The sequence below is a fragment of the Pinus tabuliformis genome, chromosome X (genome assembly GCF_031772625.1).
Source record: "Pinus tabuliformis cultivar Carrire ecotype Pingquan chromosome X, CPIR1, whole genome shotgun sequence".
Classification (NCBI taxonomy): domain Eukaryota; kingdom Viridiplantae; phylum Streptophyta; class Pinopsida; order Pinales; family Pinaceae; genus Pinus; species Pinus tabuliformis.
The window spans coordinates 157210994-157228054 of NC_142308.1; the positions used below are offsets into that span (position 1 = coordinate 157210994).

The 17061-nt window shown below is 40.0% G+C and overlaps 2 protein-coding genes across 8 annotated transcripts in view; one reads left to right on the forward strand and one right to left on the reverse strand.

Moving 5' to 3' along the window:
* The window catches only part of LOC149138932 (uncharacterized), a 251773-nt gene that overhangs the window by 142399 nt on the left and 92313 nt on the right, over positions 1-17061 (forward strand). The window lies entirely within an intron of this gene.
* On the reverse strand, positions 13774-17055 carry LOC149138933 (uncharacterized). Its single transcript, XM_089448357.1, has one exon. It carries the CDS (start codon positions 14938-14940, stop codon positions 13774-13776), a length of 1167 nt encoding a protein of 388 aa, XP_089304483.1. The 5' UTR covers positions 14941-17055.

Genomic DNA, 17061 nt, shown 5'->3' on the forward strand with positions numbered 1-17061 from the left:
CCAGGGCTGCCCCTTTTCATCCCCTACTTCATTCACCTATCTGTCACATGGCACTGCCTTTTGAAGGCTGTACCCTGACTATATCATCCCCTTTAGAAGTAGAAACCACCTAATAGGATTATTGGTTAACCCCATTCGGAGCTTAGGAGACATTGGCACATCTCGAAGCCCATCATGGAAGGGTAGGCCATTATGAAGTCCCCACCTGTGGTCCATGATTTGGTAAGCTCATTTACTCGATTTCTGTAATGACCTGTTGTACTGGAAGGCTAGGGGATGCATTGGATCTTATGCAGGATTGCAAATGGTCTCCATTTTGTATTTGGTCTCCCTATATGGGGTCCTAATCCTTAAGAGGGCTACATTGGCACTTGTAGGGTGTGCATTGAGAGCAATGGCCTCCACAGTAGCAGGCAACACTCCATCGATCTCCACAGCCATTCAAAGATTGCTCGTGGTTCACTTATTAAACGAGGAAGATGCACTTGATCCATCATGCCCAGTTGGCCCCAGATTTACACCATACATGTGTCAGATGATCCAGGCCTTGCACGATGATGTGACAACATCTTAGATTTATTTGGAGACCCATGAGGACAGTTGTGTGCCCCCACATGTCATTTGGAGCACCATAGGTATTACAAGGGGCCAACCCCTTGTCCATTGCTTTTGAGGGTCCTATTCTTCATTGTGGCACCCATGGACCTCATTAGGCCTCTTAGAGGGCCCTATGACATGCATAGATTATTATTTGACCTCTTGAGAGGCTTATTTTATCATTTATGAGTTAGTTTGGTGGGCTTGTCACCAAAAGTTGAATTATTAGAACATTATTTTATTTTGGGGCTTATGTAGGCCAAGGAGGCTAATTCGAACTCCTAAGTTGTTTATAAATACAAGTGAGATGAGCTCATTTGCTCATTATCACTTTGGATTTGGATCTTTTCTCTGTCTTGAGATTTTCACACTTTTTCTAGGGGATGAAATGGAGCTTTATGGATGAATTTTGATGTGTAGATATTGGTCTATCTTCTCTTGGTGCTTCTCTCTTGTCAATTGTGAATGGTTGGATATATTCTATTACATGTAAGTACACGCTTTTAATGTTATTCTTGTTTTACTTTGTTGTATAATACATTGGACTGGGATTTTCGCTGTTCTAGCGCTAATTGTTGCATGCATTTACTGCTTAAAATTGTGGAATTTTGTCTCTATTATAACATCTCAATGTATGGGCCGTGTAATCTGAACGAAATCTCCTAGGGGTAATTCTATCAAAGAATTTGACCTTGAAAAGCCATTCCCTTTGCGCATCGAAGTATAAAAGCTGCAAGATTGCTTCTACTTGACCTAGAAGGATAACGAAGTGGTCTTGAGGCCTCCTTGATTGGGAACCAAAAAATCCTACTCATATTCATCATAGACTCCATTCTCCCAAAGACTAAGGCATTGATCTGCCAAAAGGGAGTCACTAAAAATCACTTTTCTTCACCTTCTTCCAGGTCTAGCCAAGTTGGGGCATCTAGGGCATCAATTTCCCGCCAAGCTAGCCCTCCAAAAAGTTCGATCTCCCAGTGTCTCCTGCATTGGTGTTTGTTCAAGGTCTCCTCCAATTTTTAAGCCATTCCAACGGTGGAGTTGGGAGAAAAGCCAAGCCCTAGCTCTGAGATCAAACTTCTCCTTAACATCCCCAAGGCTAGTACCTCATAGGATCAAATCAACAATTTCAAGTGAAAGTTCTTTCTTTGATCCTTTCCCAACCTTGTCTAGGGTAAGAACATCATTGGTTGCTATACTCATCCCCCCTATCCTAGACCGGGTCCACTTGGTCCAGTGTGGTCCCATTCCTTTGAAAAGACAATTCTTCAAGAACCATTCGGGATACCAATTACAATAAGGATTTTAGGGATTGGAAAGTTCCTTCATAACTCATATCCCATAAACCTAACTCTTGAATCCTCCTTTCCTTTCCCTAGAAGACATTGTTACTTTACTTAGGAAGCAAGCAAGCCTTTTCCTTCTAACTCTTCCAGGAAAAGGGATTGTTTGGGTCACTCCACATTATTTCATTGACTTATCCTTCATTGGTAACTCCATAATTTATGGGTCTCCTCCCAACGGTGAAAGTTCGTAAATTGAAGTGAGCCTTAACTGTAGTGACAATGGGCTAAGTCTCCATTTGTTGCCCTTGGCCTAGCATTTTCCCTTTAGGTCCCCTGCTAGTTTGAGCGGTAACAAGTCCTAGTTGGAAGCCAAAGGGGCGAATTCCCCAATCCCGTCTTGGCGGCACGTGAGTCTGCTCTTGCTAAAATCATAGGATCTTAGTATACCCAACTTGCAGGTGGTTGGATGTACTCCTGGTGTTATAGAGGCAACTACGAGGATTGATCATGGGTCTCCCATAGATGAGGACTGGCAGTTACCGATTCACCATGTGGTTAAAAAAAAATAATGTTGTTAAGTGATCAAAGATAATGCAACAAATTGTAAGGCAATCGGAAAAATTATTGAGCGTTATCACCCACACATCTTTTGGTCGGGTGCTTGGTGCACACATTGGACCTTTTGATGCATGATATTGTGAAGCAAAAAGGATATGGATGGATTAATGGGCTTTATAAGAGAGGGAAGCAACTCATTAAATTTATCACAGGGAATACAAGGGTAAACTACTTTTATGGCACTTACTCCAAGTTGCAGTTGCTTAAACTTGCAATTTTTTTTTTGTAAGTTATTACCTCACGTTTAGGCGGCTATTGAAGGTGAGACAAGCTTTAACTAATATGGTGACCTCTGAATAATAGGATGACATTAACATTGATAGAGATGGTGTTAATGTAGCCAAGGACACTATTCTTGACAATTACTTTTGGTCACAGATTAAATATGTTTTGCAATTCACTAGACCAATTTATTATGTGATCAAGTTTGCAGATTTAGATCAGACAATAATTGGGGAGGTGCAATTCACTAGACCAATTTATTATGTGATCAAGTTTGCAGATTTAGATCAGACAATAATTGGGGAGGTGTATGAACAAATGGATAACATGTTGGGGCAGAGTAAAGAAATTTTTGAAGCTAGAGATATCAGCTTGTATAATTATATTCTTGCAGAGGTGGAAAAAAGATGGGATACGCTAAACATTCCATTACATGCCTTAGCATATGTTTCGACACCTAAATACTATCATCCATCATGGCTTTCAGCACTAGCACCAAGGGGGGAGCAGGAGAAAACCACACCTAGATCCAAAGGTTCTATCTAGTTATATGAAAACATTGGATAAATTAGTCCCTGATGAGGAGGAGTCTGCCATGCTACGAAAACATTTGAGCAACTATACGCTTATCACTAGTCCATTTGGGAGAATGCATGCCTTTAGAGATCAAGAGAATTTATCTTCTCTTGAGTGGTGGAACATGCATGGAGGTGCTACTCCACTTTTACAAACTTTGGCATTGCGTATGGTATCACAGGTGGTAAACACTTCTTCTGCAGAGAGGTGTTGGAGCTTTTATTCTTTCATCCACAATGTTAAAAGGAACAAGTTAAATTAGATCGGGCAGAGAGCTTGGTTTATGTTCACTACAACTTGCGATTGCTATCCCATTACTGTGATGATGCAAAGACTAATAAAGACCTTAAGGTTTGGGACAAAAATCTAGAGGAACCCAATTTGGAGGATGGAGTGTTGCGATTAGAGTAATTGGTGGACGCTCTTATCTAAGATGATGATGATTGAGTTGAGATGTCACCCCCATTCGATCCCATGGTTCCAAAGTTCCATGCTTCAACACCAACAGCAGGGGCTTCATCTTCATCTGTTCCACTGCCACAACTTCAAGAGCCACCATCTTCTTCACTGTCACCATCTTCTTCATTGCTAGCATGTGGAGGCTCACGTACTGTTCGTGGTGGAAGGAGGAGAGATTAGTAGATATATTCATAGTTTACTACTTTTGTCATAGATTAGATTTGTAGTCTTGTTGTGAATTTGAAAATTTCTGGTTCAGTGTACTTGAGTCTTGGTGGTGGTCAAGTGGCCTATTTTGTAAACATTATTATTTGAATTTTGGACATGACTCATGTTGACAGTTGCTCACTTGCTAGATAAGTTACTTGAATGTTTGATGATTTTATCTTCTAAATGTTTTATGTTCTATGATACGCTTAAAAATTTGATGTATGTTTCTAATTGCTAGAATCTAGATGGTTGATGATCAAATAATTAATCATTGATGTACAATTGAATCATGGATGCCATATCTATGTTGATTTATGTAAAAATATGCATGTTTTCATGTCTTCTACAACTAATTTGGTAGTTTGGATGTTTTTTATGAATAAAATGCAATATATATATATATATAGTAGACATTTCCATGATGCTTCGCTTCCTAGATTTTTGGGAAATAAAGCTTTTGTGTACCCGCCTCGTCCTTGCTTCGTGCAACATTGGTTTGAGGTGAGGGACAGGAGTTTGACTCATTTTCGACGTGAGGGAACGAGTTTTTCTATCACGTGCCAAAATCATGTCCTGATTCTGTGACACATGTTTGCCGTTAATTGACCCCACATGCTTCTGAAAGGTGATTTTGGGCCAATTTTCCTCACTTGTGTTTGCTGTTTTGGAGCTGTAAGAGTGTGTGGAAGACTAGCAAAGGAGGGAGACGAGTTTTAAGGGAGATTCAAGGTGTAGGTAAGTGGATTTCTCTTCCAAATTATTTTTAGTTTTAATATATTTGTCTGCCAGTCCGCTTTTGTTTACATGCACAACCTTACAACAACCCATTTTTCTTTATATTTAGAACAATCATGGCTCAATCGAGGGTAGTAGGAAAGGGCCAAAAGAAAGGGAGGAATGCCCCCATTGATAACCCCCCCCCCCCCTTCAATTTCATCGTGGTCTACCAATATTCCATCTGTTGGAAGTGGTGTTGCAACTCCAACTTCAAATGTTGAGAGAAGCATCTTTTTAGCAAGACATCGGGCTCAAGAACTGAAATATTCATCGTGGAAGTATGTTACAGGATATCAAGGGCTAAGGAGCAAGTTAAAGGAGGAGCTGATGTTCTTTGGACATGCAGCTTTTGCAACCATCAATTCAAAAGCACCTATTTCCATGTGAAAGGGCATTTGTTGGGCACATCTTATGGACTTGGAGCATTTCCAAGAGTGAGTACTGTTGACCTCTACCGGTCAACTACCCATGCAGTACACCCCCCTTTTTTCTTTGGAAAAAGGGGCAGCACCTGATCAGCGTGTCCGTGCCATCCAGCAGTCATCAGCAGCTTGATCATTCTAATTGTAAACCCAGTCTGCATATATGAATTGTAAATAATCCTAGCAAATATGAGTCGTTTATGTAATTTGCCTAGGTGGACCTAACTTTCTAGTGGTAATCTACGTCCCGGAAGGTTTTTCGTCTCACCGATCCATGGATCGACAGAGTTTTCCTTCAAACCTGACCCCAAAGCCGGGATGGATTTTGTCATTGGAATTTTAGGAGAATCCTAGTGTGTTGATCTGCTAGATTATAGTTGTGTCGCAGAACTGGGTGATTTGTGAGGGTCTATGTTAAAGGGGTTTTCTCCCTTAAGATGTAAATTGTAAAAGTCATGATGTAATGTGTCCTGAGGGTCGAAAAATGTTTTAAATCCCCTCATGAGTCCTAAGTCCTAGGTCCTAGGTGATGTTTCCGAAGGCTTAGTTCGATGATCCATTTTAAAATGAATTAAAAAATTAAAAAAATGAATAAAAATAATAAAATAAATAAAAATTAAAAAATGAAATAAATAAAAAATAATAAAAAATTAAAAAATAAAGCAAAAACCCTAACTAATAAAATAATAATATTTTAAGTGAATAAATCGACGGATGAGATCAAGAGATGTCTTGATCCTCATCAACGGTCGAGATCATTTCTACATGGATCAATCGAACTAGCCGTTGGAGTCATTTCCTTTATATAGGGTCTTAGGGGGTCATTTCAGATAATTGGATCTGTGAGTCTGATACTGAAGAAGCTCTCTTGTAAATCTGTTTCTGGTTAATAAAAGAAGACTTTGGGGTCCATATCTTGCTGGTGTTACTCTCTTGAAATGCTGTGAGATCGTTTAATTTTCTGCATATTTTCTTTTCAGCCATTAATAATAGCTTTTGTAGAGTATTGTGGGTACAGGTATCTTGCTCACTTGCTAGGGTTTGGGTGCTGTTAGGGTTTCTGAAGTAATGGCAGGTATCTCCATTACTTCCTGAGATCTAGCAGCATTTTTGCCCTCTTTATTGACGGTTGTTTTGAGCTGTGCAGAAAACATCATTGAAGGAAATCTTGTGGGCATTCGGGGAAGTTCTCGGGTGAACCAGCCAACTCCCGCAAGCATTTTTTGCTGAGTCCAGTTGGATTTGATCCTGGGTCTATCATTCGGTTTATTTATTTGATTTGCATGAGATATTTTTCTGAAGTTCTTCACAGTGAAAACCTCAAATTTTTATTCTTAAAATATTTTCTGTGCTTACTGCTAAATCTGGCTGTTAAGGGGCCAAATTTGTAAATTAATCATCGGTTCTAGGGTTTGTTTTCTTTTGTTTTTTGCAGGTATAGGGTTTTGTTTCTTTGAAATTGCAGGCTCCTCATCAAAACTGCCAAACTTTGGACAAATTCTAAGATCTTTTTCACACGCTGTCTCCTTCTGAGCCATATCCTGTCCCTTTGCTGCGATTTTCTGTCTTCACTCAGAATTTCGCTTGGCTTATATGCGTCAGGCGAGCAGTGGCTTCAGCGTGGGCAGAACCATCTATTCACATTCACGCACATCAGACACATATAATAACTGTTTATCACATTTGACTGCGATCAAGGCAGAGCCATCTGTGCATCTGTGGGCATCGTATGCGTTTAAAGCGATAGCAAAACACTGGCATTCACCATCGACTGGGGCAAGCAACTGCGTATCGTCAGGGTCACGGTAAATTTCTTCACCATGACTGCGTTTAATCTTCACTGCCGTCGACTGTAAATTTTTTTTTTCTGCTTCGATGCTGGTCTTCCTTCCTCCGGTGGCCGAGAGATAGTCGTTTCGGCGGCTTGGGTTTACACGTGCTCAGCCTGCGGATCGATTGCCAGGTAAGCTCCAATCATTCACGCTCAGGTGAATCGTAAGTCGCTGCGTCCCTGCATGGGTCTTCTTTCATCGCGCCTCATGTAATAACGTGAATCATTTTGACTTCTACTGAGAGATATCGTGATGCCCAGGTAATGTGTCTGGAGTGGTAACGCATTCATTTCGATCAGCATTTACCTGTGATTCTTGACGGCTAGGGTTTCCATACATGTTTTGTGCTCCGTTGCGTCTTCCAGTTTTATGTCAATGCCTTCTGATTCCTTCTCGTTTTAACGCTGTTAGGCATAGTCTTAGTTTTAGGTTTAATAATTTAATACATATGAAAATAGAAAAAATACGGTTTGCTGGTTTTCATTTTTAGCGTAAGTTTGTTTTCATTTTTTTTTTTTGGATGCGTTTTAGATATATTAAAGATAAAATCAAAAAATTTCAATATTGTTCTTTTCTTTATGTATATATATCTGCGTATTTTTGTTTTTGATTAGCTTAGCGTTAGTTAGATTTTGTTTTGATAGTTTTGTTTAATATAGATTTTAATTTGTTTTATGTAGTTACGATTTTAGGTTTTTTTTTTAAGATTTTGATTTAGTTATTTAGATTATAGTTTAGGTTTATATATGTTTGCATAATTTATTTATTAGATTTTAATTAGATTTAGATTTAATGTTTATATTTTACTTTTAAAAAAATAAAAAATAAAAATTTTGTTTTATTAGTTTTTCAAAGTTTTGATTTTAATTTTTTTTTAAATTTTTGTAATTTTGGTTTGCATTTAGAGTAGATTTTTATCTTTAGATTTTGTTATGAAAAATAAAAATAAAAAGATTTATTTGTAAATTTTTCTTTTTTAGAGCTTAGTTAGGTTTTAGATTTATGTTAGATTTTAGTTTTAGATTTTCCTTTTTTAGATTTTTTATAATATTGAAAAATAAAAAATAAAAATAAAACATTGAAAAAAGATTTAAATTTTTTTGAAAAAATATTAAAATTTTGTGGAAAATTCTCTTCGTCAGATCCAGTCATTTTCGGGATTTATCATCTTTCATGCTGAGATCTAAATTTTCAAGCCGAGATGCGAAATTGATATCTGGTTAATGGTTTATGATTCGTGGTGGTTTAAAGCATTCATCTCTTAAAATTTTCAGTTGCTGGATATCGTTTTGGTCATTTTAAGAGCATTATGATTTAGCTGATGATAGATGATTGCTATTCACGGTTTATGTTTCTGCATCATTTAACAAGTAATCATTGTAATAATAATCTCTTAAGGCACTGGTCTGCTCAATTAATCAAATCCATCGAGTGCTTTTTATTTCGTATCTCGTGTCTCCCAACCAACTGGTCGGCAGTTGGTCTTCATCATTTAGAAGGGTCTACCCCCCTTAGCCGCGGGAGACAGGCTTAAACGGAGGGATCGGGGATCAGAGTGACAGCCCCTGGTCTGAGCGTTGTCGTGTCAATCCGCGCGACAACAAGTACAATGTACATCTTAGAGGAAAAAGCTAGAAAGAGAGGCCAATGTTGGTGTGGTAATGGTGGCTGCATCATCTAAGAAAAGCAAGAATGAGGATCCTCTTGCACTCTTGAGGAAAAAACAATTATCCATTTGGGAGTTCCAGTGTGGATGCAAGTCAAGCAACAAAAAGGAGGACACTTTGTCTAATGGATGAGATTGATCTTACTATTGGCTTTTTTTTTGTCAATCTCATCTTCATATGATTTAATGTTGCATGATCATCTTTTTTCATTGAGATGTGTTGATCTCTAGCTCAAGGGGTTGCATTGGGGTATGTGCTTCCTAGTTTAGGGAAGCTTAGAATCACATTGTTGGTTAAGGAAAAGAAGGAGGTGGATAAAATGCTTGAGCCTATTAAATCATCATGGCCATCATCTGGGGTTAGTATTGTTTGTGATGGATGGATAGATGCAGCATGCCTGTCCACTCATTAACTTCATGGTGTTCGCCTTGAATGGACTAGTTTTCTTGAAAGCAGTGGATGCTCTTGGAAAATACAAGGATGCACAATATATGGATTAGTTGTTCATTAAAGTTATTGAAGATCTAGTTGTTGATTCTTGTGTGCAAATCATTACAAACAATGCGCTTGTTTGCAAGGCTGCTAGCATGATTGTGGAAGCTAAATATCCACAAATATTTTGGACACCTTGCATTGTCCATTCGTTGAATTTAACACTTAAATCTATTGCTTCTGATGTGCCATGGATTGGAAATATTATTGAGGATGCATGCCATATCCGCTACTTTGTACAAAATCATACCAATGTTCTCATAATCTACAAAGAGTACACACATCTGTCATTGTTGAAGATTGTAGATACACAATTTGTCTCTGGATTCATCATGGTGGAGAGGTTGAGGGAGGTCAAGACCACTTTTGGGGCTATGGTGATTTCAGAGTTTTGGTGTTTTTGGAGAAAGATAGATCAAGCAGCCTCAAAAAGAGTCAAAGATACAGTGTTAGATGATGCTTGATGGGAGGGGGTAGATCTTACTATTGAGATCATGGACCCTATAATTGCTTTGTTACGATTTGCAGACACAGACCAACCCATCCTAGAAGAGGTTTATGAGGGGTGGGATTCCATGATTGAGTCGTGAGGACCATTATTTTTCAGAATTGAGTGCCTTGAATATGAGACATCAGTGGATGCCTTCTTCACCATCATACAAGATATTCTTGTTAGCAAGTGGGACAAGTATTGGACACCTTTGCATTGCTTGGCTCACTCATTGGAAAAGCATAAAGCAAGCTAGATCACCTAAGCTATGCAAGAAAGAAATACAAATCATTAAAGTAAAAGGTGCACTAGAAGGGTGGAAAAAAAACGTTGAGGAAAGGGGTAACTCATGCCTCGACGATTGCTCCCTCTTATGATTATTATGCTCAAGATGTTGGAGCTCCTTTAGCTGGTACCATGGCTATGGTCATCTTCCTTGAAGTCTTTCCCATTCCATGACCACAATTATTACTTGCATCTATGCGTTGATGGTCATGCCTATGAGATGTCCTTCCCCTTAGGGTTTGGAAGCATCTAACATGGCTAACTATATAGTCATTCTTAACATAAGTGTGGTAACTTCATAAGTATGGTAACTTGGTTACAAATCATTAGCTAGGAAGGCAAGGCTTGTGTAAAGTATTTTTGTGCCCTAACATTGAATATGGTCTACTGTGATGCTTTAATATTTTTTGTCCCTAATGATGTCGATCTCACTTGATCTTGAGAGTATGTTTCTAGTGGTACATCACACATGCAACAAAGATCCCTTGAGGGATGGCTTGACACCTTTCAAGCATAGTGAAGAGGATGTCTAGCCTAGCTTTGAGAGCATATATTACATTGCAACCCCAATGTTACCCCTCTTGAGATGAGCATTGGGCTTTGAGTAGCCCCCACATGATTGTATGCCCCATGCTACACCTTCGAATGTTGAAATGATGAGCCAAGTAGAGGTGCTGGCTTGATTGATGATGTGCTCAGATGGACCTAGGACGCCCCCAGACTGATCTTGAAATTTCTTGATGGATGTTGCCTTGTTTTAGAGACCAGACGAGGATGAAGACCACTTGAGATGGCTTGGGAGGGTAGCAGACCTTATTTTGATGACATCGATTGATGCTAGGTCTGCCACATCACCCACCTATGTTGTAGGAGGGTGATGTGAGCCTTCTTGATGATTGCGTCTTGGTGGAGGAGATGTTACTTAGGGATGTGCCCATGTATTTTTATGAGTGAGGAGCACTCTTATACCTGCTTATTCACTTGTTTGATGGAAATTCCCACTTTTGAAGGATGACATCATGTTGGAGTGCCTTTTGTAATGTTCCTAAGTAGGAAATTCAGTGATACACAAAGAAAATAGACAAACCAACTTCCAGAAATGAGATACAATCAATAAACACCCATGAAAGCACTAGAAATAGAGAACAACTGAGCCATTTTATTAAATCCTTCAGGAGCAAATACAATAGTGATGGAATGGTGCACTTAGGCTTGTCTCCAAGGACAAGTGTGACAAAACCCAGGTGAGCAAATGATGATCCTAGTGCTGCCTAACTACTGGTCCAAAGGTGATCTATGCTGCCCAGAGAACTGCGCCGCCTGTTGAAAAGGATGTGCTGGAAACCTTGCTTCCTATGCTCAGAAAATTCAACAACTTCAGTTGTTGGCTCCTCAACAAAAATGCACCAAAACCCATAAAGGGTTTGGCTTAGTTCAGACCTCTAAAAATCGACCTCCAAGGACCACGTCCTCCTCCTTACGTTGGCAATCTTGGCTTGTCTGGACATGGCTGGGAAGGCCCTCCAAATTTGCCCCAAATACTGAGATGCTATCCCCTATGGATTTCCTCCCTTTTCCCAGCTGATCCCAGCTCCGTAGCTCTCTCCACCAACTCCCACGTGAGCCCCCAGAATGGCCCTCTGCGCAATCCACAAAAGCTATAAGTCGAGCTACCCAAATGCAGCAACCTCTTGCTCCCAAACTCCTCTTAAATGCTGATTCTCTGCTGTACTCCAACTCCCCAAACATTCTCGGCAAGAGCTACCTGGATGAACTCCCAATCACCTTTGCATGTTCCCCTTCTGCGTGTTCCAGAAATACACTATGCTGGATCAAAGGCTGGGTGGTGTGGCCACAAATCTCCTCCGGTTCTCCTCCAAGGTAGTGTGAAATGCCTTCCTAGGGTGGCACTCGAAGTCCCCCGAAGGAAAGGTTGAGTCTCCTGCCTGAGAAACTCGATGCTAAACAACCAGGTAACTCGGCTAAGCAGCTCGAGCAACACAAGTGAATTCGATGTGCAAAAGAATACCCTCAATTGGGGAGCTCTTCCTCCTTATATCTTCGTGGGCCTTCCTTTCCCCATGTGGGCCCCTCTCCAAGCCATTCGATTCCCCTCCAAGGCAATTTGAATTGCCCAAGTGCCCAAGTGTGTTTTCCCACGTGGGTGGCCCCCACCTTCCACTAGCAATCTAATTCAACCTTCCTTTCTCCTAAGTTCCTAAGTAAAAAATGCTTGGGTTCCTTTACTCATCAAAATTTATGCAAAATTGTGGAGAGACCAAAACCTGTTACAAATTTATTTGGGAAGGGACATGACACCTTTCCTCCCACGTGTTGAGGAGTCATGACATTTTTATTATGATTTATCATTTGTAAAGCTATCTTTAGGTCAGCTTGTGACCTATTGGCTAGATGAATGCTTTAGGCAAACTTTTAGGTATTTTTCATTGTAAATTAATAAAAAATGACTTGGTTGCCGTCATAGAAATAGAGGGAAGTCATTTTCATTGGATCATCATCACATACTCTCATCTCTTGAGTGAGTGCACACTAGCTTTTTTCTTTTTTGTCATAGAAATAGAGGGAAGTCATTTTCGTTGGATCATCATCACATACTCTCATCTCTCTTCTCTTTTTTTTTTCTGAATAAAGACTAATTCTATTAAAAAAAGAAAAGTATAGTACAATCAAGCTTGCAAGCAAGCGAAGCAGAAAAGCAAGGGAGCCACAGGGGATAGGCTACCACCTCGCGCTAAGAGACAATCCAAGAAAGGACTCAGTAGACAAAGGAGAACAAAAAGAAAGAACTCAACTCAGAGAACTACCCCGAGGAAACATTTCCATCCACACGACATTTTTTGCCTTTTTTCTTGTTTACTTTGACCCACCCAGTGGAGTTTGGCTGAGCCAAGACAATTTGTAGACTATTCTGCACTGGCGGCTGAATTTCCTTATCAGAATCTGAGGAAGAAGAACAATGAGTACGTTTCTGAGAAAACTGAGGGTCAGAGGAGACTGCTGGAGCTCCCGAGGGAGTATCTATCGGAATCACATCATTCTGCATATCTGCTACCGTAGCCTCATCCTTCTGCAAAACAGCTTCAGTTTCCTCCTCATCCGAACTAGAGAAATCTAGACTGCCCATTGAGCGGGGAGGCTCACAAGGATTCCAGCGCTTGGCTTTGGGTTTGCGATTTGGATTCTTCTTTTTTTGGAGGAACTGAGGACATGTATTCTGGAGGTGCCCCGTTTGATGGCAATGGCGGCATCTGAAGGCTGTGTTCTCGTAATCCAAGGTTTGAGTCCAGTGGAAATCTCCAATCTTGAGATTAATCTGATCCGGTAATCCTTTACTGATATCTATTTCTGCACAAAGTCTGCCGTAGGTGAAAAGACCATTTTCCTTCCTGGAGCTGTCTACAGCCAGGTACCGTCCTAAAGTCTCTCCAATGGCAATGAAAACAGATACATGCCATAGATGAGCTGGAAGATTCGGGAGCCTGACCCAAATCGGAAGCTTGGTGATGACTGCTGTAGAGGGGTCAAATTCTGGAAACCAGGGAGTGAGAAAGAGCCCAGCCGCACCCCAGAACCAAGGGCCTCCCATTAAGGCCTTCTGGTAATCTTCACTTGAGTCAAAAACCACAATGAAGAACCCTTTTGAACATAAGTAAATCTTGCTTTTTTTGGTCCAAGTGGAGTGGATCCATTGGTATAGATCTGCTGTGCGAGGCCAAAGCCCATTAAATCTGCAGATGAGTGCTGATTCTTCAAAAATCTGTAAACGATTTTCAATTTCGGCGTGAGAGAAATTGATGGAAGGAATTTCCTCTGATTTGTCTACCACAAAAGGCTTTGGAGCCGCGTTTGGGTGGGCTGCTTTCGAAGCGGACTGTGGTTGCGCAGCGTCTTTGAGGAGGTCTGCCCAAAGGAGCCACCTCTTAAGCGAAAAGAAGCCTCGATAGAGGCGTCCTTATGAATGCTGTAAAAAGAGAGAGGAAGGGGGCTCATTAGTTGCTTACCCTCATATAACAATCTGAGGAAGGAGGAGGGGATCCCCATCCGGCTTTCCAGTTTTTGCAGAAGATCCTGGACTAGATCTGTTGTTCGAACCCAATGCATCCTTGTCTTGCCCAGTAGTTTGACTTGGATTTGAAATTCCTGAGATTCTTCCAACAGATCTGGCTGAATCAATAGAGGAACCTCTGCAAGCAAATCTGGCGAAAATGAGGAGCAGAATCGCTGCTTGCTTCCGGCCAGAAGTGCCCTGTCCATATAACAATTCTGCGCATGTCCTGTAAACATGGCAGTGCATGAGACCACATTTCTCTTAGGCATTGCCCAGAACAGTCCCAATGCGTCGTCCTCTCTCCCATTCTTCACAGAACCAGAAAGCGACTCATTCCAATCAGTAGCATCTCGTTCAGGACTTTTCTCAAACACTTTGTATGCAACCTTCATTTGCCCCCATTTGGCAACGAATCTCCAAATGAGCATATTCCAGATGCCCAGGCACCCCTCGGAAGTTACCAGATTCCCATCTTCCCTCGCCCTGAGCCGTAAATCTACATCAACGCGCTGACTGAATCCTGTCGCGCAGCTCGAATGGGCAGATAGGTTTTCAGAAAAGTTAATACAGGCTTTCCCTTTCATTGTCTTCCCGGCTCTCTCGCTGTCCATATCATTTTCCTGAGCACATATCTCTTTAGCACGAGAAAGGATTGCTTGAGAAACCTGCTTCTGTTGAACCAAAAACGTTTCAAGTAATCCAGGAGTTGTTATCCCCATTGGTGCAGCGGTGTTGAAGGCTACCACTGGTTGAGCGTGAAATATCACAAGAGAAACAGCGCTTCCATAAAGATGCCGGTTGTTTAAAGCCCATTGCTGAGCATAATGACTGAGTTCACTGTCGTCCACGGCCACCATTATTTTCTTCACTTCCGCCATCAGAGCCCTCCTCGACATTCTAATGAATGTTACAATCAAAATGCAAGAAGCAGACTGCATTCTCTCATCTCTCTTCTCTTGAGTGAGTGCACACTAGCTCTTTTCTTTTTTCTCTGTTGGATACAATGGGTGAATAATGGAGTGAATTGTCTTGGGGAGTATATTTTTGCATAGAGAGACTATGAATTGTGTAAATTTAATGTTATCATCTTCCATTTTGCATGATATTTTCTGGAATTAGGGTTTATCTTGTGCCATTTTAAAAAGTGCAATATCTTTCATGAATTGTTGTGTCTATGTGATTATGGAAAATTTGTCATTCAAGAATCTATCAAAGGAACTTATTTTCATGCATACTTTGACCTTAAATCTCATATGACAGAATTTGCTAGGTTTTCTAAGAGAAGTGAATTTGGCTTCCACTCTCTCTATCCAAGTCCTTCCATCATTGACGTCGCCCTAGTTGACTCCATTGCCCAATTGAATAGAGGCACTAGCCTAGTTGTGGGATCACCTTTTCAATTCTGTCTTTTATTCATTTCTTGGTTAGGTTTAGAGTTTGGTTTAAATTTGCATTTAATACCATTTTTCTTCCTATATGTTATTGTCCTTTAGGTGTAAATCACATTTATTAATATTTGAAAAACAAAATATAGCATTTATTGCATGTTTTCACCCCAAATTTAGGGCTGACGTCTAGGGTTTATATTGCTGTTGTATACATTTTTAACCATTAAAACCTAAAGTTGACCTAATCCCTTGTTTACCCCTTTAATAACCTTCGATTCTTTGTTGATCTCATCATTTAGAGGCAATTTCTTTGTTGTTATATGCTATTGCATGCTGTAAATCTGCATATCATAAAACTCTAGTTTAGTGGCGCTAGTGGAAAGTGCACTTGAACATTTGTAACTCTTATCTTGGTCTGCAAGTCTTTTCCAGTACCTTTTCCCATATCAATTAGACTCTTATCACCCTTGAATCCTCCTTTATGAAGACATTTCTAGGTGATTTATCTGCAAGCTTGTTAGAGAGCTATTTGGCTTGGAACCCGAGTCATCTAACCTTTAAGTCTTGCTGAGGAAGGCTCTCTTGTGGGGATAATATGCAACCACAAAGCACTAGGAGAAAGGCCATTGAGGTGACTGTGGTGGCTGATCTCTTTGTTGCCATAAGGCCTAGATTGTCTAGTGAGTCTTTGCACTAGGCCTGCTAGATTTTGTGGTAACAGACATAAAATTAGACATAGTGGAACAGAATTAGACATTGGGTCATTATTATTTAGTTGAAGTAGAAATGGAAGAGCATGTTTTGTTAAAGTGTAGAACTTATGGTCATGTGAGGAGAAGATTGAAGGTGTTTTCAATTCCAAACCATGTTACGTGATCCAATGATGCTTTGATGGTGAAAATATTTCCATCATAGGATTTTTTTTCGGCATTCTGTCAATTAGGATGGTAAGGAAACAAACTACAGATATCTAGATGAGTACATTGTTTTATGTTTAATTTTTGTAGTAATCTTGTTTGCACATTAAAGTACAAGCAATTTCTTTGAGTTTTGGCTGTTACAGGCCTGTGAATTGAACTTTTCTCTGAAGTAGAAGAGCACAGAGGTAGGGAATTAGACATTGTCCGTGTTGTTTAGGAGAAGTATAAGTGGACTTTCATGGTAGGGAATTAAACATTGTCCGTGTTGTTTAGGAGAAGTAGAAGTGGACTTTCATGTTTAGTTGAAGTGATTTACTTATGACTGTGCAAGGAGAAGATTAAAGATGTTTTCAATGCCAAACAACATTGCATGATCCAGTGTTTTCATGGGGAAAATATTGCTACCATAGGAAAATTTTGTCTGCATTCTGTCAATTTCAGGATGATAAAGATGCAAAATGCTGATATCTAGATGTGTACATTGTTTGTTTTTATTTTTTGTAGTATTCTTGTTTGCACATTAAACTGCAAACAATTTCTTTGTTTTTTGACTGTTACACTTGAACATATTGGTCCCATAGGTGCATTTTGCCTTCTGGATTGTTGACAAAAGCATTTCATTTTATTGCAAAAGAAGTCCGCTTTTAATAAGAAAGTTTTGGTTGTTTACCACATATTTTGTATGCTTCTTTCACAGAGAATTCACTTCAATGATGAAACATACCCAACCTATCTTGACTTCAATTTACAG

Excerpts from the sequence above, each read along its gene's own strand:
- LOC149138933 (XM_089448357.1), bottom strand. The coding sequence starts at position 14,940 with ATGCAGTCTGCTTCTTGCATTTTGATTGTAACATTCATTAGAATGTCG.